Below are 21,804 nucleotides of genomic sequence, written 5' to 3' on the forward strand. Positions count from 1 at the left end.
CATAGAACAACAGAAAAAATTGTTAAAAGCATATCATTCAGAGGCTTGTGGAGGACACTTCTCATCCACTGTTACCGCTTTTAAAATTCTCAGGAACTATTTCTACTGGCCAGGCATGTTCAAAGATGCTTATAAATTTGTGAAAAATTGCAAAAAATGTCAGCTGTTTATTGAATGCCCTTAATTAGCAGCATTGCCGCTCAGGCCTGTGGTAATTGATGAGCCTTTTTGACAATGGGGTATTGATTTTATCGAACCCATAAATCCTCCATCAAGTGCTGGACATACCTACATTTTAACAGCAACAGACTATTTCACTAAATGGGTGGAAGTGATACCAACAAAGAAATCTAACTCCCAAGTAGTGTGCGAGTTCTTGATGGAGTAGATTTTTGTTAGATTTGGCGTAACTCAGAAAATAGTTTCAGATAATGCCACTTATTTTTCATCAGAAGAGATATCTCTTTTCTGTTATGAACATGGTGTATCCTTGGCTCATTCATCAGACTACTTCCCACGAGGGAACAGGCAAGCGGAATCTAGCAATAAAAATCTAGTGGCCATCATTAAAAAATTGGTTTCTGATAATTACTGAGATTGGCACAAGAGACTTTATGAAGCATTATGGGCAGATCAGATTATACCAAAAAGAGCCATTGGAATGGCTCCCTTTGAACTAGTATATGGGATTGGGGCCCAGATATCCTTACCTTTGGAGTTATCAACTGCAAAATTGCAATCAGTCATAGAGGATCAATTCTTTAAGAATTCATTGGAAAAAAGAGTCATGTATCTGCACAAGTTGGAAAATGAGAGATGCAAACTAGTTGACCGTGTCACAGAACACCAGATAAATGTAAAACGTATCTTTGACAGAAGAGCTCGACCAAGAAATTTCCTTAAGCATGATGAAGTACTCTTGTGGAATAAGAGGAAAGAATCGAAAGGAACACATGGAAAATTTGAATCCCTCTGGAAAGGTCCATTCTTCATTTCAGAGATTGTTGGCCCTAATACTTTCCGATTGAGATATCCAGACGGATCAAATCTGCCTTCTACATATAATGGGTAGGATTTGAAGTTGGTCAAATTCTGAGTTTTGATGTTCCCTGCCATGTACATAGCAATTTTGTCATGTTTAGTTCTTCTTGTTTTTCTTTCTTTCTTTCCCGTTTGTTTTTGTTCCCCTTTTTATGAGTTCTCTGCGTATTCCGCATACACAGTCCCCAATTAGAGCCCCTATTAGTTGTGTGTAGAGTTGCCTAATTCTTTTCCCAAGGACCTCCTTCAAACCTCCCTCTACCTATATTTGTTTGAGGTCTTCTCCCCATCATTTTTGCCTTCTCCGCTCCTTGAAGTTGTTGTCACAAGCTTTTGCGGTTGTGATCCCCTTTCTTTGAACCACTTTGAACCACTTTGAACATTAACTCAAAGTAGTTTGAAGTAGTTCAACCTAAGATTTTCATACTAATGCTTCTTCCTTTGGCAGGAATTTCTCTTTATGCGGTGGCCTTCATTGAAGCACTTCGAACCACTTTGAGTCTCAGTTCAAAGTAGTTCAAAGTAGTTCTTGATCAGAATGGATGGCGATAATTTGTTTCTAAAATACAGCATGTCACCTTTCCACAATCAATTAAGGCTCGTGTTAGATATCAAAAATCAAAATATTTTGTTCTTTTTCCAAGGAGGAAGTCGTCATCATTAGGAGTGAGAGAAAAGATCTTTGACTTGAAGGATGATTGAATATTGTACAAAATTGATCATTGTTGATTTATGTGAAAAGGGAAATCATTAAATGAAAAGCTCATGCTATAATGTTTCGAACATGCCAAGGTTGATATGAGGTGATATGTCATCATGTCCATTAATGATCCAATACTTCTTCTTACAAATCTTTCCTTTAATAAAACCGTTCAGTAGCTCAGTAAACCACTTTGTAATAGAGAAGGAGTTGTTAAGGAAGGTAGAGGAAGTTGTTTGGTTTTCAGCGTAAAGCAGGTGAGAATTTAGACATCTTTGTTTTGTTCTACAAATCTGTTGTTTTCAAAAGGATTGTCTAGCAGAGGTTTTGCTTGTTTTGTTGAAAATGAAGTCAGTCTTGCACTTTTTCGGCAATGCTTCTAGCCTAGAATGTAAGAGACCAGTGATCTATGATACGAATTTAGAAGGGGTAAATGTGGAAAAGCTGCAAACAAATTTTCTTGAGAATACCAAAGAGGTTAAGGGGTACATGGACGTGTTAACAAGTGGGTTGATTGAAGCCTTTGCCTTTCCTCCTGCTTTCGTAAGCCCTGAACTTCTGCAACTTTGCATTGACCATTACGATGTTAGGAGTAGAAGCATAATAGATGTGAATGGCAACACAATACTTTCTATCTCAAGGGAAACCATTTCATCTATTTTACGATTAACAACAAATACCTTTTCCACATTTTCACCCACTCAAGCTTTGGTTGAATACCAAGAAACCCCTAATGTTTTCTAAAATACCCTTGCTAGAAAATGGACCAAAGTTAACTATGGAGGTGGGTCTAGGCTACCCAAAGTCATTATGAAAGATCACATGAAACCCCATATACATGACTTGGTTGCATTATTGCAAAAGGGTGAAGGGTTCAACTGATGTGTATTTTTTGAAGAATGGATGTATAGATATATTGAAATTATCTTGAAAGGCGAGCAATGGATGGATTGGGTGGAGATCATTGCCAATTCCTTGAGGAACCAACTCAAAAGGGCCAAAGAATCTCACAAGGATTTCTATATGGCTTCATATTTGACTTATTGTATTATCTGTACATGTGATCTCACTATCTTTCCACATGGGGTATGGAACGAAGAAATAACTATTTTCCAGTATTATCCTTTGTTGCAGAAAGACCGAGTTTTAGAAGATTTTCATAAGGTGCATAATGTAGTGTATAGAAGCATTTATTTGACTCTAAAGTGTGTTCAAGCGCCATGAATTTCTTCTGAGGCACAAAAGCTAGTTCAACAATATGGGAGTCATTTCATTCAATTTCCCAGGTTCACATATTTAAGAGTTGGAGGCTTTGAGGATGAACCTCTGAAATTACCCTGATACGCTCTCGATTGTTTCATTTTGGCCAAACTATGCAGACAGCTTTTCTCAGTCATTAAAGATAATCTTCCTCGGGAGAATTGGGAAATAGCTTTCCCAATCGCACTGGACTCCTTAGTCTGTGCTAACATGAATAATGCTTCCATCATTGGAAACAATTTGCTGGGATTCAATCTTGGTTTCTACCACAGCAGGAGAAACTTTGATAGTAGGGGATATGCAGCCCTAACCCTTGGCCTTGAAGTAAATCTTTCGAACACACCTCATTTAGAAGATCTATGGAGAGACTAGGGAAATGAAGAAGAGGTCTTGAAGAGAGACCATTCTAGATTAACTGTACAACAAATTAATTCGTTCAGATTGAAGTTCAAAACACAAGGAATTATTGAAGACAATTCATACTTAATTGAACTCGGTTGGGAAGAATCAAATGAGGCAAAGTTTCTAGCAGTAGATTGGAGCAAAGAGGAGGAAGATGATATTAATTTGAGAGCTAGATCCGTATTGACCTATACAAATGACTAGCTACAGAGGAAAAAAGGAGGAAATATCAATGAGTCTTCTTCTAGGATGATTTCTTCCCCAGGACCACTTCAATCTAACATTCCATTTTATCATATTGCAGGGGATGCACCGATTCCAGAAAAGAAACTGAGGTCCTCTCCCCATTCGCAAGCTACGGCTCCTAGGATGAGATCCCAATCCAAATTCAAAGCCTCAAAGCAGCCTAGTGTTCAGAAATAGAAGATGACATCTCAGGGGCAAAGTTCAAATGATAAATTTGTTTCCCCTAATGAAGTAGATGGTGAAGTCCAATTCATTGAAGCCCCAAGAATAGATCAGCCTAAATTCTTAACTCCAACTCGGGACACTCAAGTAACGTCAACCACTTCTTCTGTCCCTTTGTGGTTGTCAAATTCAATCAACAAGAAATGGAGTCTACAGCCGGTATACACACCAGTAAAAGACATAGTCACTAGATATGCGGCCAGAGGTTCTAAGACAAAGAAAGTAAAAATGGATGCTTATCTCACCAAAAACCCAGTGACAGGAAAAATCATAGCAGAGGTGGCCACTTATAAACAAAAGAAAGAATCTGGGGAGACCGAGGATGAAGGGTTCCAAGTTGCTTCTTTTGAATTAGGTTTTATAAATAGGAGTACTGGCAACAATTTCTTTAAGTTCTCTATTGAACACATGCTCACACAATCAAAGAGAGATTCCAAGGAAAAGAAAGAACTAAAGGCAATGGTGGTGATGATGGTCGCATATATCGATTCTCTGATCAACCTAGGTGATTCTCCTATAATTTAGGTTCCACAACCTTTTGACCCCAACTCTGTTGAGAGCCAGCAATTGATGAAACAGATGCAGAAGGGAAAACTGTTAGCTGATGCTATGTCTAATTGGGAAAATAACATAATAAATCAAGGAAATAAATTCATTTCTGAAGTTGTCAGAATCTACTCTGAAGGTGAAATGCTTCTAGGGGAGATTCAAACCTTGATCCCAATATGGGAAACAAAATTAGCACGCTGTCAAGATGTGGTTCTATAGGTCTCAGAGGTTGAAAATTTTGGGGTTCCCAAATTCCTGAGTGAAAATCCTATGAAGGCCATGGACCCTTGCATACTTTTCATTCTGAAGAATAATATGTGTTGGAAAGAGTCCATTTACAAAGAGACCATCAAAGAAATACAAAGCATTGAAAGTAAAATCATCGGAATGCTTGAGGAGCTAGTAAAGGACATGAAGATTGTCAATCCTATGAGCATCTTACAATTTGAGGAATGGAATATGGACACTGAAACGATAATCAAGAGTTTTGAAGGTCGATGATTTCACCTCCTTGGTAAGCATTGAATCTATGTTGTGCCTTAATGAGAGCTTGATGCCACATCAGAACTGAAAGGTAAAAGAGTATAAGTGGTAGAAAGACGCATGCAGAGCCGGGTGATGAGCTTGAAGAACCCATACTCCCATGCTATGCAGGAATTTGTATCCACATTTCGCAGTTGGAAGCTGGTGCATCAAACCATTGGAGAAGAGGAGAAAATTGACGCATATATTAGGAGTTGAATGGTCGTCGGTTGGGGCTTTTCTTTTTTATAACTATTTTCTAGTTTTATAACTATTTCTTGTACCAATCCAATAGGGCTAGGTTTAAATGGAGGCTCTTTGGGTTTGAAAATCTATAAATGCTGGGGCATTGAACTGTGCTTTTTTTTAAAGAAAATAGGGGATAGAAAATAGAGATTAGATAGCAATATTTTAACATAGATTTGATTTTGATAATAGTATTTTGGGAACCAACATATGAATGTTTTGGCTTTCAAGGACTTGGTGCCATAAAGTTTGAATATACATATATGGAGAATTTTGAATTATGCTTTGAAACTTTGTGTTCAGAGTGTTGAATTATTATTACTTTTTGAATGTGATTCGACGTTTCAGAAATCAAAAATTGTTGTTGTTTGATTGTAAGTTCTTTAAAAGTTTTTTCTTTCATTCATTGTTAATGATACATGTTAAAATTTAAGCGGAAGTTCATTCTTTGAAGTGAATTTTCTTCTATACATTAGTTCAGTCTGTTCATCTTCGAGCAGTTCCTTTTTTTTTATGTAATTACCTCACTACCCAAGAGTAGTTGAGAGATCTTTATGCACTTTGGGAAAAGTGTGAAAATTATTTCAAATTTATTTCAAATCTAATAAGGGAGCTGTACCTTTAGAAATTCAGAGAGGAAGTGTAAAGTAAGATAAGAGTGCTTCCTCAACTGCAGTGAATCATTTTGTTCTTTGTGATATTTGGGTATAGAGTTTATTTGGTAAACCAATTAAAAGGAAAAATCTGTTCACTAACAGTACTGTAGTATAAAGTTTTCCTATTAAGGCTTACAAATGATCACTTTCGGTGATCTACCCTATTAGGAGCAATAAGGAAAATTAGGTCCACCTTGTAAAAGGATTTATACAATATAATGAAGTATGTACTTGGTTAGGAGATTCTACATAAGACTGCTAAGTCCACCTTGTTAGAGGATTTGACTGATGCACCTAGTAGGATAAACTAGTAGCTATTCTTTGTTCTATAACTCAGTTTGCTAAATGAGATTCCTTTGATGTAGAATGATCACCTTAATGTGATAGATGGGACTCTTCTTTTCCTTACAGTGCTTGTAGCCATCAAACTTGCATGTTCTTTATACTCATGGTTAATTCCATACTACTTTTGATATGACAAGATATTTCTTATTTATACAAATCCAAATAATTACCTTTTGAAGTTGGCTATAATATTATATTAAAAAATCTTCACCTAGTCAACTTAGTGATGACATTTGGGTTTAGAAGTCCACTTGGGTAATATACTGATACTTCACAACATAGTGAACTCAAAAATCTCTAGCACTTAGTTGACACTGGTACTTGGTCCACATTGATCACTCATGAGTAGGCATGAACTTGGTTAACACTGATGACTCAATAAACATTGAAGAGCTCGGTTGACACTACAACAACTTGATTGAAACTATCTACAAGGTTTACTCAGTGGTGCTCGTTGACAATGTAACCAACCAAATGACTAAGTATTTTGGCACTGATTGACAAATAGTTTGGCCATAAGGTCAACACCTTCATCCTTTCATTTCTTTGGAAGTCTTCTCTATATTGTCTCCTACTATTTTCCTTTGTTTCTTGATCTACCATTCTAAGGGTGTAGAAGTTTTCAGTTTCTTTAGGTTGTATAGGTGTTTTGAATAGAAGTTTAGCTAGTTTGTTTAGAGATGTAGGTGTCTTTTCAATGTTTAGATGTGCTTGGAATAACAGATTCCTAATTTGTTGCGAGTTTATGGGAAATACTCTTTGAGCACTAGGTGGACCAATAGGTGAAAGAGATTGTGAGGATCCTTCACTATACTCAAACTCTATGTAAACCTAATAATGACATCTACCACAATTTCTACCTCTATCTCTACCTTATCTTGGCCTATGGGGAGGAAACATGTTTCCGCTCCTAGTTGCAACAATCATAGACAATGACTTATGACAAAGTTTGAATAAGGATCATACTAGAACATTGTCTCAAAGTAAGTAAGATTTAGTAAGTGTATTGTATACCTAGGTACTTGTAGTAAGAGAAATGGCTAGAACAACCAAGAGTTTTGACTAGCATGACACAAGAAATGACAAACACAAGAGAGAAAATAAGACAACAAAGTAACGGGACTAGTTCGTGTGCAGATCACAAGTGATAAACTAAGCAATATGTCTAAGTTTTAGACTACTGTAGATAGAGGAATGACTTCATATTTTTAGAAAAAGATCAAATTTGGATCAATTTTTGATGAGGGGGTTCAAAATAGCTCACTATTTTTGGACAATTCTTGATAGAATTGCACAAGGAAATGACTCTGAGGTTGTATGACTAACCCTACTTGAATTTTTTGATTGTATTGTTCAATTCTTTTAGGCCAATTTTTGTATTGTGTTTTATGATTATCAGTACTTGGTTACTAGATTATATTAAATGTATTTCATATTTAGTTGATATGTGTGTTGAGTTACTAAGTTAATTCAGTTATTTCATGTGTTTATGTTTACCCTTTCAATAATGATATAGGTATGTTTAGTTAGTGATTTTAGTTATCTTATGATGGTTAGATAGATGGATTTATTATATATATTTTATATGGTTACTTACCCCACACCTGCATGTGTATGGTGTACCTATTTGTTTTACTTTATGTGTGACGTTTCTAATGTGGTTGAAGAAGAGAGTCGTAGTCCCTTGAATTGTTAGGATGAGCGTACCCTATTTCATTATCTCAATGGTATAAGTGGAGACATAACTCTTGAGTCCAAATCCTTACCTAAATCAATTGTCCTAGAAAATAGGACAAGTATCTAAGTTAGTTTACTCACCCAAATTCATCAAGTGACATGAATTCATGATTTTGACCTTGCAGTTTGATTATGTTCTTTGTCTTTAGTTAAACTGTTGTATTTGATTTTGTGGGCCTATTGTGATTTTTAGTTATAATTAAATCAAATTAAAAGATAATTTAATGAAAATTTTATAAAGAAATTTGATATTTAATAATATTTAATTTATTGAGAAATTAATTAAATAAAATATTAATTTTAAAGATTTTATTAAAGTTCTATTTTTGGTGTATTTATATTTATTTAATTTAATAATAATTTATTTAAGAGTTTTATTTTAATAATAAAATCTAAATAATATTATTAGTTGAACTAATAAATATATTATTAAAGCGTCTCATGATTTAATAAGAGAGAGAAAACATAAGTTAATAAAGTTTATTTTAATTAAATTGCATACAACTTATGCATGAAATTAAAACATAATAAATTAATTAAAGAGAGAGCAAATTAATTTAATAAAGATATTTTAAATTGTAAAAAGTGTGCATGAAAATGTAAAAGATAATTAAATATTACGAGAATATTGATTAGAGAGTTCCCTCATGTGATTGCACAATCAGAGCCCCCAAATTAGGGGAGAACTCTTTATCAGAGATATAAAGCTCATTTTGCAAGAACTGGGTTTTGGAGAAGCAATTTCAAAAAAGAAGGTTTTCAAAAAGAAAGGGAAATACTTGTGTGCTTTGTGTGTTGTCGGATTAGCATCAGATCCAGGTAGGATCTCATGGTTTAATTGTATAGTAGTTTCTGTTCTTCGAATTCTTGTCTTGTTTGCGTCTGTTGCATTTCTGTTTTCAGAATGTTATTTGGATTGAAATCCTTGTATGAGAACTTATTGTTCTTTGATTGAGAAATATCTATTTATGCTTTGAGAATTTGAAACCCTCATATTGAAATTATCATTCTTCATTTCTTGAAAATATCGGTGAATGAATTTAGTTTTGAAACCCTTGCTCAATGGCTTTGAAGGGTTGTTTTGGATTGTTAAATCGGGTTGTGGGTTTTGAAATGATAAACAATCTTGTTTTATTGATTTTAACTATTTAGTCCAGATTTCTCTACCAAGGTTAAGTTGGAAATTTTATTAAAAAAATTACATAGTAATTTATAATTACTATGTAATAATATTATTGCATATATTAAAAGGGGGGGGGGGGGGGGGTCACTATTGTTTTGGTTTAAAAATATATATAATTAAATTTTTTATTTTATTTTTTGGGTGGGCAAGGGCCACCACCACCCCCACCCTCCTTTCTCCTCCCCATTTCTTATTTGCTAGAGGCAATCTTACTACTACTACAATGACAACTTTGTTGCCGGCTGTGTGGGCCTAAAATGCCTTTCTTTTAATTTTTTTAAATTATGATTTTGTGTTTTGTTTAAAATTTAATTTATTAAATTTATTAAATTTATAATTATATTTAAAATTTTAGTTTATGATTAATTTAAATTAATTTAAATTAAATTAATTTGGTTTTAATCAGTTAAATTAAAACGTATGTTAATAGTAAATATGTTAATATTATTCTATTAATTTTAGTAATGAGATTATTTATAAATTAAAATTATTTATTAATAATTGATATTTATTATTATAATAGTTAAAATTTTGTTAAGATAAATTTGAGATTATCATGTTAGTTATTGAATTGCAAGTATTTGGTTAATGGATTTTAGTTTCATTATCAATCGAGTATATTGGGATTATTTATTTTTAAATCTATTAATGATTTAATTAAATAATCATTTATATGTTAAAGAGGAACTTGTCAACATTGTTGAAGTCTAAGACTTAAAATGAAAACTTTATCAATCTATCATGTTTGTAAAGACAAAAACTATAATGTGTATGCTTAGTGAATATTGTATTCTGGAAAGAAATTGAACTATGAAACTATGTTTAAACAACTTTATATGATTTGTTGAATCGTTTGGAATTCTAGTGAACTTGGAAAACCTTAGTGAATCTAGAACTAAGAGAAATAAAAATTGAAACCCGGATTGTGATCGAAAAATATTATGAATTGATATAATTGATAACGAAACTAAAAACTTGAAAACCTATAAGTGAAAATGGAACTAGTGTGTTTTCAAAACCTAATATATTGTGAAAGTAACTTTTATATGCACTCTTTTTATGATGTTTGATTTTACTATTGGGTGTCAAGTTGACTTAGCTTTGACCAAATCAAGATGTTTACCATAGGCTCAGGAGTTCTATTTTGTGATGTCATGATGATGTTTTGATCATGATCTTTTATACTCAACCATGGTAATGTTCCTTGTATTCTCTATGAGGTGTTTTGATCTGTTGATTGTTATAGCTTTCTAGTGTTCTTGTGTGAAACTGACATGAATGGTGTGACCTATTTGATATAACCTTTGAGTCTTTGATTAGTAGTATTTGGATTTTTTTTTTATTTCTTGTATAGGACTGAGGTGTTTGTATGATTTGTTCTTGGTGATGTCATGTTATGATGTGGATTGGTTTATGTGTACTTGATTTTTGATCAGTCTTATTAGGATGATTGTAGTGGTGGAATGTGTAATTTTGACCAGTGATTTTGGTACTTGTTAGTTGTTGTGTAAGAATTGATATGTGGTTTATGGTCATATGAGACCTTTTGATTTTACTAAGCTTAGGGTAGGTTATCTATATGTCATGTTGGGAAGTGGTTTGCAATGTAGGTTGAGGCCTTAAAGAGGATGATGAGTAACCCATTGTAGGTTATTTAATAAGTGAAAATATTTCATTAAATGGGTTTAAAATGAATTAATAAGATATTGGCACCATAGAAAGGCACTAGGGGGCTAGAGGATTAAAAGACTAGTTGGGTAACCTTAGAGCTAACTTGTTAGTATGCCTTGTTAGTACAAAAGGATACTAGTGCAACATAGAGTCACTAGGGGGCTGGAGGATTAAAAGACTAGCTGGGTAACCTTAGAGTTGGCTTGTGTGATGACACTTGTCCACATGCATAATAGATTTCCTACATGTCTTTTTTGCCTCTGGGTTTAGTTGATATTTATGTCTTGGTACCCTTTGAGATAATTTTCTTTTAGATGATTCCTTTAACCTAGATGTTGGTTTTGACTTTTGATTTTTTTATCCTATTTGGGACTTGAGTTTATCTCCTCAATTGGTGGGAGTGGACCTTTTCAGGTTCCAGGAGGTTGGATGGTAGTGCTATTTCTTATACCATTGAGATCCGACCGTTGGATGTCGTGACTAGAGTTCCCTATTTTGTATTCCTTTCATTCTATTCTTGTGTACTATGATGGAGGGTTATACCTTTTGTATTGTATTTGATTTCATGAATATTATGAGATGTTGTAATCTATTTTTATGTTGTATATTCTTTCAGCCCTTCATACCCTGTAACCTGTATAGTGGATGATGGTGCATTATGATTATTGCCAAGTGTAATTTGAGATGATTGTATATTATATAAATGGATTCATACTAGTATATTATTATTTGGTGTGAATTTATTATATATTGGATTTAGTCTTAATTAAAATTTAATGTGATTCATCATCTTGGACCCTTAAGAGTTGTAACATGTTTATGTGTTGTTGATGTATAAGTGTATGTTAGCTTCCACTATTCTATAACTGTTGTTGTATCTTTATCTTTAAAAAAAATGTTTGACAAACCTAGTGAAACTTTAGGTTAACTTCCTTTGGGTTCCTTGGCAGGGCATTACAAAGGTGAGTAAATTTTGTGAACCAAGTGAGGAAAGACCTATGACAGACCAATTTTGAACAAATTTTGAAATTTTATTGACCAAATCTCATGCAAAGATTCTAGAAGAACCGTGTGAGGAAGTACAAAGACCTGTGCGAGGAAACAAGACAACAATATATAAGGTATTTTCTCGCACAAAGTTATGCTTTGAACCACACGAGGAAATGATAGGTTAATTGTTTGAACAATGATTTTACCAATTTGATACCAATTGGTAGTATTTTGGTAGATTATCATGTGAGGAAACTCAACCTCCTGCATAAAGAAGTACAAAGAAATGTGCAAGGAAATGCAGATTGACAGACCTATAGGTCTTGACTTGCACTAAGTTTTGCAAAAATGTAGGTGAGTAAAGGACACACTGATAGATTTTGACTAAAATTGAAGAGATTATGATAAGTTACGATAGTTTTTGGATAGAGTATCAATAGTGTTTGTAGTTTTCAGTCAGATGTGCACATTGTTTTCAGATTTAGACACCATTTTGGATTGCAAGTAGACAATTTATTTTCAAACAAGAGAATACAAGTAGTAGTTGTAAAAAATTTGATCAAGGAAAAAGAAACTTAGAGAGATGGGGGAGTCTTGACCTTTTTGTTTGGACAGTTTGGACAATTTGTAGACTTGAAAAAGACACTATTTTATCCCTATAACTAGAAATGATAGAGGCAACAAAACCTTTATCTCACAACTTATGTGCATGTGTTTACATTACACAATCATGTCACTCCAATAGAGGGCACCTATGTTTTTGGTGTATTCCAAGGACTCAATAACATATACACTCAATGATCACTTGTGGTAGGAGTTAAGGACATATACCACCTTCTAGCATCTAGGTACATGCTTATGGTGAGGATCTACAAGAGAGATTCTTCCCCCACGCACAAACATTATGCCCCCTTTTAGAGGTGAACTTTGCAAGAACTAACTAATAAGTTTTTTAATAGGCTTCCATTCACATTAATCTTTGGTGGCCTCACAAACAAGGTTAAGTCCAATAGCTCACACCTATACCTAAAGGTACACACACTTGACTAGTAAGACTGGGGGCATCATCGCCTAGTGCAATAAACATAGCCTCTTCTTAATATGTGATATTAGGATCAAGAAGAAGAAATTAACATAGCTTTGGATTTTTTGACTCTTCAAAGCTTCTTTATTATAGTGAGATAGAATCAGTTGCATTAGGTACATGCTCACTTGGGTCATTCCCAAAAGTTGGATCACTCTGGTAGGCCCTCTAAAGGTTGACTTAGACTATAGATTGGATTCAAGGGTCCAAGGTTTTGATTTTCCCAAAGGGAAAAGAGCATACTCCTCTACCTCTTCACCTTACCCAAACATGTAGAACATATTCATCACTGAGCTAGCTTATCAATCCTAACTTGTCTTTTTCTAAGCTTTTGATTTTCCTAAAAGGAAAAGAGCATTGTCTTCTTTTCTTGGGAGAACCACTACCTTTCTTTCCTCCCTTAGGTACCATCTTCCAAAGGTGTCTAGGTTTCTAATTTACTCTTGGACATCACTTCCAAGTAGCAAAGAGTATATTCCCTTATTCCTTTGTTTAGAGCCCTACAAAGTTCACAAGCCCTATTAAACTATGTGTATGAAAAAGCATGAAAAAAACACATTGTTTGAGTGGATTTGAATTGTTCTTTGACAAATGATTATTTAACAAAATGTCTTGCAATCAAACCATTAGTATTATTTATATGTTTATTTCAAGGAATCTTTGTCAGATGTCCTACAAACCACTATCAAGCTGCTTCATAAATCAAAATCATAAAATAAATGCTTTAGAAACAAAGGTTAGATAAAAGGAAACTGATGAATTCAGACTTCTAAATGTAAATTTTCTCTATTCTAATATCAAGTCTCACGTGAGACTTTGTAGCTTATTGCATGATGATTCTCTTTGTACCGTGCAAGAAAGTACTTTCACTATGTGAGCATATGAGTTACCATGCGAGGAAGTATAGTAATTGGCATGAACTTTTAGTTTTCTCATGTGACAAAACTTCTCATTGCATGAGGATTCGCTATTTTGTACGGACAAGAAATAAAAAAATGTCAAAAAATGAGGCTAGAAAATTGATTTTTCTGCCCCATAATGGGCACTAGAAATGTGAGTATTAAATATGGGCCTCTAATACCACACACACTTTAACATGGTTATTATTTGTTAGTAACATGCCAAAATGAATATGAGATTATTCATTCGGTATGCTTGCACAAGGCAATCTGTTGCCTTCTAACTAAATGGGGTTTTACTATTCACTCTTAGAATTGAGAGTTTAGTAGCTAGACCAAACTAGTATGAAGGATATGTGAATGAAAATGAATTCTGATCTATGTTTTTGATATTTTTTAATACACATATTATGAATTAATCTAAATGAATTAATATAAGAACAATGAAGAGTAAGTTAAGATAAATAAGCACTTGAGTGATCAATCCAACAATGATTCGATACTCTTAATGTGCGTCCTCCCTAATGAGAGGTTGGGGGTTTCTTTTTATAGAATCTTGGACCCGATCAATGATAAAGATTAAACCTAGTGTATGGTTTAGATTGAAGGTGAGATTGAGTCCTCCATTTTTGATGGAGTTGAATGAGATGAAATAGGAGATAACATTGACCCATTCAAATTTGTGCTTATAATTATTTTTGTAATTAATTAAATAATTAGTTTCAACAATTATGATGAACATATTTTATTTAATCAATATATTTAATTCATTTTTCATATGAGATGAATTAGGAAAGTGATCCATTCAAATATGACATCATAATAGAATATTCTAATTAATTAAATAATTAGTTTCAACACTTATGATATATATAGTTAATTAAATCAATGTATTTCAATTCTATTTTTATGTGTATTAGCTAAAGATGGTGGATTTAATTTAATTAAAGTACTTAGGATTTATAATTAAATTAATTAAATTAGGAGATTGATTTAGCTAATTTCAATCAATATTTAGGAATTAGATGAAGTATGTGATTAATATAGAGTAGTGATTTTTTGCATTTGATGCTTAGGTCGAGTAAAGATGAGAAAAATAAGAAATGACTAGTACAATAGGACTTAGTTGATCAAAAAATAGATGTTGTGAGATTGATGCACTGAAATTGGTTCAGAAAACCAATGTGCCAATTTAGGGGTATTACAAAGATTTGTAAATATTCCAAGTCATGTGCTAAGCATTAGTTACCGTCGATGAGCTAACGGTCATCGAGTATTCCAGTGAATGTTGAGTTTGTCAAGGATATCAGTTGACATCGAGTGATACATAGGTTGAGTTATGGAAATCATGCCAAGAACAATTAAGGCTGATTGGCAACATGAAGAAGCAATTTATGTTGAGTGACTATGTGATGTAAGTGCTGAGTAACACAATTTAAAATATTTGTTTGGAATGACACAAAATCTTATGTTAATAGTTTTTATCAAGCTAGAAGTTTATCTTTGAAGATTGAGGAGGTAATCAAGGAGGTGATTACATGTTTAAAGGAAGATCATTCATCCCTAGGTAAGGGAATCCACTTATTAGAATGATGCAAATACTAAGAAAAAAAGGGATTGATTCTAGATCATTGATTTGGATCTAGAAGGTTCACCTAATAATCTATTTAAGGAGGGTCTATGACCTAGTTTGATGCATGAGTTTATGGGTGCATCTGTGTGAAGATTCTAATTGCATGCAAAGTTTTGGAAGTGAATTAGAGTATAGAGACTAAGTAGTATTGATTCACCCTCCCCCCCTTAGTATCACACTTTCCCTATTATATTTCCAAAAATTGGTATAAGAGCAACGTGTTGGTGTTTTGAAACAACATGGTTCCAAATTACCCTAATGAGAACAAGATATATCTAGGGGTAGCTAATTCCCATCTTTAACATACCCTTTTAGACACTAGGCCAACTGTAAGGCTTTGACCCTTCTTCTACTTCAGGCTCTACAAAACCTAGGTGGGTGGACCTCAAATTCAATTTATATGGTACCAATGCTAAACATATTCTTGATTCTTGACAAAGCAGATATAACCCTTAATCTTCTAATAGGTATTACTCTAGCAGTGAATCTTCACCTTTTGGCGATCCCGTCTGACAGGTCAATCGTCATTTGGCAAATATTTATCATATTTGGGTCCAACCATGTTGCCGAATATTTATCACATTTGGGTCCAATGCCCAGGGTGGTCGCCCATTAGTTATCACATGATTGGTCAAAAATATTGGTGCAATCGCCAATGCGATATACAGTTTGGATACATTTATTTTAAAATATCACCAGCCTTTGCATGTTGTTTCTTATTGGTCGATGTTATTTCACCATTACTACAACCATATAAATTTTTCCTTGGGTTGGGTGTCGCAAACCATTTTACCGACGTGTATCGATTACAAGCCCCATTTAGCCAACTGTTTCCTACTATAAGCTTGCATAGGAAGGTGCATTTCACTTGCATTTGACATTCCCGCTTGTTAATCCTGCCTAATTTGCCAACCTAGATTGGACTATAAGAAATTATTATTCTACACAATTCGCTATTTTCTGGTCTGGAGATTGGCATTTCTTATTGTTGCCAAACTTTCAAAGTGCTAAGTGCATTGGCCATTGACTCGTGGACCCTAGTTTTGTAAAAGGCAAGTGATTTTTAAATTATTTTGTAAGTGGTACTAGTTATTTTTTTAGTTTCACTATTCAGTGTCCGTTGGTGACTGGACATCTCACATGCTAAGATAGCCTACAAGTATTAGGTTTTTGAATTATATTGGGTAGTACCGTAGACTATAGTACTGTAGTAGTAGTACCTTTTTTTTAGAATGAATCATATTATTGTTATTATATGTAGTCTAAGTAGTTAAATCTTTTGTTCAACAACTAAGTTGATATTTTTTTGTAGCCTTTATTAGTTTGTCATGTCAAACAAGAGGGGTCTGATCCTTGAAATCCAAGAGAGGCCACCATTACCAAAATGCAGAACCATAGCGGCATATTTTGGTGGTGGAAATGTTGGCAACATACAAGATTCACAAGTTAGATCTCTAGTGGTTACTAAAAAAGGAGATTCATCACAAGTTGGACCTTTAGACAGTATTGAAGTTCAAGTTGGTGAACTTGATATCTCAGTTGAGGACAAAATTGAACAAGATTTGGAGGAACTTCCCCCTAGTAGGGAGTCACAAACTAAAATTATAGAGTTGGAGTCAGTCCCAGACCAGTTGGTTGAGAAAACCAAAATTGATTTCATAAATTAGGTTCATGCACAAAAGGGGAAAAGAAAATTGGAATCGAAGAAAGATTGATCTCGCTGGGATCTATCCAAAAGGAATTTTCAAATAGAATGGGTGGAAAAGTACTGGTTCATTGAACCAGTGCCCAATCCAAATGATGGTGAGCCTCCTATAGAATGTAGATGTAAGATTTGCACAAAGATAACAAAGAAGGAGAAGAGGTTGTATCTTAAAATTGATACCATAGAAAAGCATGTTGGTAAAGTTTACAAGAAGGAAATTATAGATGGAGTCAAAAAATTTGTGCTAACTTGGAAAACAAAGGAGAATTGTCTACATATTAGGAATGCTGAAATATATGAGTTACACCAACAAATATGGGAGAAGCATTCTGCAGTAAAAGGTTCCATTGAAGATTTCATTGGGAAAGCAACAGAAGTGCAAAATATGGAAAAAGTAGTTCAATTAGGTGTGGTCTTTTATATATTGAGTAGAGGACGCCCTATGACAGACTACCCTTCAATGATTGCATTATTGCATTTTTTGAAAACTCAAAACTATCTTAACAGTCACTGGTCAGTAAATAGCGGGTGGGAATGGGCTAAATGTCTTGCAAGGGTTGAAATAGAAGATATGAAGGAATCTATAAAAAACTTAGATTTCATTGCATTGTCTCTAGATGAAGTTACAACAATTGATAATACTTCTTGGGTGTGCATGCATGTACTATAAACAATCTTTGTTGTCAACCATTTCTACTATTTGTTGCTAAATTGAATCATAGTGCGATAGTTGAAAACTTATATGAATTATTAAAGACTACTCTAATTGAATCTAGAGGTTTGGATATCATGGAAATTTCCAAAAATTTGGTGTATGTTGGAGCAGATGGTGCTTCGGTTATGCAAGGTCATAAAGGCGATCTTTGCAAAAAGATCAAGAATGATTTGGCACCCTACGCTATTCCCATTCATTGCATGGCCCATCGAATGAATCTAGCTTTTGAAATTATCAGCGATTTTGGTTGTGTAAGTAAAGTGGAATCTTTGATCAAAGAGATTTACCAATAATACTTTTGTTAAAGTCCAAAATGAGTCTAGGAATTTCAACACTTTGCTATAGGAATTACTGATGGGAGGAAGCTTCTTAAAGACAATGATACCAGATGGACCAGCACATCGAGTAATGTCTAAATACCCATCATTGCTTGGACTTATCCACTCTGTGTGAGATAGATTCCCTTTTCTATATTCAAGCCTAACTAATGTTAAGGTACTCTTAACTTCAGCAACTATTCTCCCCATGCTACAGGACATGAGAAATATTATAAAAAAGGTTCAACAAAGAGCTATGTACATTGCAGAATATAATAAGCTGCGTAAAATGACATGTAGTAGCTTGAATACCCTGTACTGATTATTACCATTAGATGAAACAAAGTTTGCAAAGTGGTTAGAAATCTCAGATTTGAACAATCCTAGGAAATTTTTACATATTGGTACAAATGATGAGGTATATGCCAGGGTATGTGGAGTCAACATACCAATGCAATACTATGCCCGCCTCAACCCCAACTCCAACCCCAATGAAGTAGGAAGAAAAGTTGAATCAGAACCAAAGAAGGTACTTTCATGTGTTACAAGTGAAGCCTTCAAGAAGATCAAAGACTTTGTGCTTGACTTTGTCAAGCGAGCTTGCTACAATCTGTCGTCAGAAATCAGATTCAGATTCCCTCCAAAAGAACTGCTGGAAGCAATGTCAATTGTTTTTCCACAATATTGGTCTCTAAATAGTCCAACTAATTTTTGAAGAAGGATGACGACTCTGATTTAGCATTTTTGCACACCTAAGGTAATCAATGGAGTCACCATAAATAAAATTTTAGATGAAACTTGACTGAGAGATCAATCATAATCTTTTGCAAACATAATGAGGGAACAAAATGCTATTATGGAGAACCCAAATGAAGAGGGAGTGATAACAAAGCTTTGGAAAAACCTTGGTGAGAGAAATCAGTTGAGAGAGGCAATAGCAAAATATTTCAAGCTTACCAATTTATGTTTGACAATGATATTGGATTCAGTGGAGGATGAGAGAGTTTTCAATACTTTGGGCTTCCTTAAGTCAAAGGTTAGAAACAAATTTGACAACAATTTGGATAATTGTCTGAGGCTCTATAATTCTAGGTATGAGGTAGAAATTTTCCCTTATGATAGGGCTGTTAGCATTTGGAGAAAGTGATGTCAAAGAAGAGGGATTGTCAACATTTTAAACACAAGTGGCGGTGGTAGTAGTGGTGGCAGTGGTAGTGGCAGTGGTTCATATCATGATATTGAAAGTCAAAGCAATGAAGATGATGTTGAATTTGGCATGCATAGTGATTCTAACACTGATAATGAATCTGAAGAAAACACAACAAACAATGAAATGTTATATGCAATAAATTAGGAGGATTCTTATATGCAATAAATGAGGAGGATTCTGATGATAATGATGCTGAGCTGGTCTAGGCAGAATGGCAACTATAGCAGCTTCTCAACCTTTTGTGTGAGTCAAGTAGTAGGCTAGTAGCTCTGATCTAAGACTCTACCTACTAATTAATTATGTAACATGTTTGTAGAAGTTAATTTATAGCCTTCATTCATTGTCCCTTTATAGATGCTTAATTTTTTTTAAAAAATTTGAACATGTTGGTGTTACAAACTTAGTACTTACATGTGGAGATTTTCATTGATTGTATTTTTTTTTACATTTTGAGATTTTCATTGATTCTAGTTTCTTTAAGAAATTGTAACATAATGCATTTAACAGAATAAGCTCCATTAAAAAAAAAGTATTATAATTTATAATTACAAATAAGCCTGTAACATAATACATTTAACAATTGTTAATTACAAACAATTACAACCCTTTGCAAATGACTCAATGTCAAATTGCAATGATCATGAATTCCCTTTTGCAGATAGAAAGGAGCAACAATAGCTATAGGTAGGTTTGTAATTGTATATATGATCAGATATGCTGGCTCTTGATTCCTGATATGTCATAGTATGCTAGTGCCTGGCTGCCCAACTATCTTGATATGCTAGCTTTTGATTCGTGTAACAATTAACATTAAACAAAGTTGAAATTAAATTCAAAATTTGAAATTAAAGAGAAACAAGTAAAAAAATGATTATAGTTCTATCACTTACTAAGTTGTTATAGTGTTACTACTTAGTGCTATCAGCTATGACTGCCACTGATAGCAACAGTAACAGTTTGAAAAGATGACCCAGCTTCACTGAATTTCTTTAGGGCACTCCATTCTACATCATTTGGAAGCCCCATTTTTTTGAGGTTGTAGCTAATTAGTTGTAGTCTCATCAACAAAAAATACTTCTGAGAGATAGAATCATATGATAGGAAGAATCTATCTATAGCATCACTCATTGTTGACAGTGGTTTGATGCAACTTGCAATTCCCTCCGGAGTGAATTCCTCAGGAAATTTCCCTAAATAAGAATTCATCCTACCTTGCAAATTTTTCATGTAATTTTCATTTCCAATGAATGTGTCTTTTGAGTTACTAGATTTGGTAATCCAACATTCAGCAAGTTCACTATGGTGTTATTCATCTTCATCAACTCTTTGGAAGCAAAATTGAGTGATTCACCAATTTGTGTTACTTCTTCACAATGTTGAGAGACATTAATGGCCATTACACAAGCATCCAAGTGTTTGTTTATTCCATGGTTTTCCAAATCCCTATCACTGGATCTCTTTAGTTTATTGAGAACTTGGTTAGAAAGATCTTTAAGAAATAGGTGAAGATTTGTCTTTTAGCCTGAAAATCAATTTTTACATTTTCAAAGACAACTCTGAGATTGCTATTTAAATCAAGCCATTCAACCAAACCATCATTGATTGTCATTATTTTGTCCCAAATTTCTTGTTTGATAAGCTTAACTATGTTTATTATAGTATGCTTTACATGATGGTCTTTGGAAGAGGTCATTCTATTTTTTGCTATTACATTCTCCACCTTTTTCTTCATTTTAGACATCTCTTTTTCACTCTTTTTCTGCATTTCCTCTAGTTGCCTTTGCCAATTAGTTGCTCTCTTCCTCTCATCCTCCAATTTCTTCTTCAAATCTTGAATTTTATTTGTAGTAGTTACCTCTTTTTTCATCTTTTCCTCGAGTTCCCTTTTCAAATCATGGATTCTCTTTGAAGTGGACTCCTTTTTCTTCACACTGTCCAATTCCTGCTTCAAATCATGGAGACTTTGAGTAGAATCCTCTTTCTTCATGTTCTCCAATTCCTATCTCAAATCGAGGTTTTTCTTTGTAGCTGACTCCTCTTTTTTTGCATTCTCCAATTCCTCCTTCAAATCACTGATAGTTTTTGTAGCTGACAACTCTTTTTGTTTCATATTCTCCAATTGCTTATTCAAATTGTGGATTGTGTCTATAGTAGACTCCTCTTTTTTCTTCTCATTCCCCAATTCCTTTTTCAAATTAAAAATCATACTTTCCCTAGACTGCACTTTTTTCTTTTCCTTCTCGCATTCATCCTTCAAAATTTTATTTTCCCTGGCAGCAGATTCCAGCTTAGTTTTCAATTGATTGATGATCTGTGCACTACTCTCTATAGACTTGAACAACTGTGCAATAGATGCTTGTTCATTCTTAAGTCTTTTTTTGGCACTCATCCAATTCTTTAGTCAAATGTTGCACTTGTTCATTCATCTTTTCTTATTGGAAAATTGCCTCTGCAGGAGAAGATTTCTTTAT

General features: G+C 33.9%; 1 protein-coding gene across 1 annotated transcript; it reads left to right on the top strand.

Moving 5' to 3' along the window:
• Positions 1-661: 661 nt before the first annotated feature.
• LOC149559417 (uncharacterized) lies at positions 662-1,072 on the top strand. Its single transcript, XM_089831432.1, has one exon. The coding sequence runs from the start codon at positions 662-664 to the stop codon at positions 1,070-1,072; it is 411 nt and encodes a 136-aa protein (XP_089687558.1).
• Positions 1,073-21,804: the final 20,732 nt, after the last annotated feature.

This window comes from Cupressus sempervirens, chromosome 5 (assembly GCF_028749045.1).
Source record: "Cupressus sempervirens isolate cs-2001-9-10 chromosome 5, ASM2874904v1, whole genome shotgun sequence".
In the NCBI taxonomy this organism is placed as follows: domain Eukaryota; kingdom Viridiplantae; phylum Streptophyta; class Pinopsida; order Cupressales; family Cupressaceae; genus Cupressus; species Cupressus sempervirens.

What these genes read in the sequence shown, in the direction of transcription:
- LOC149559417 (XM_089831432.1), top strand. Translation starts at nt 662, where the DNA reads ATGGCTCCCTTTGAACTAGTATATGGGATTGGGGCCCAGATATCCTTA.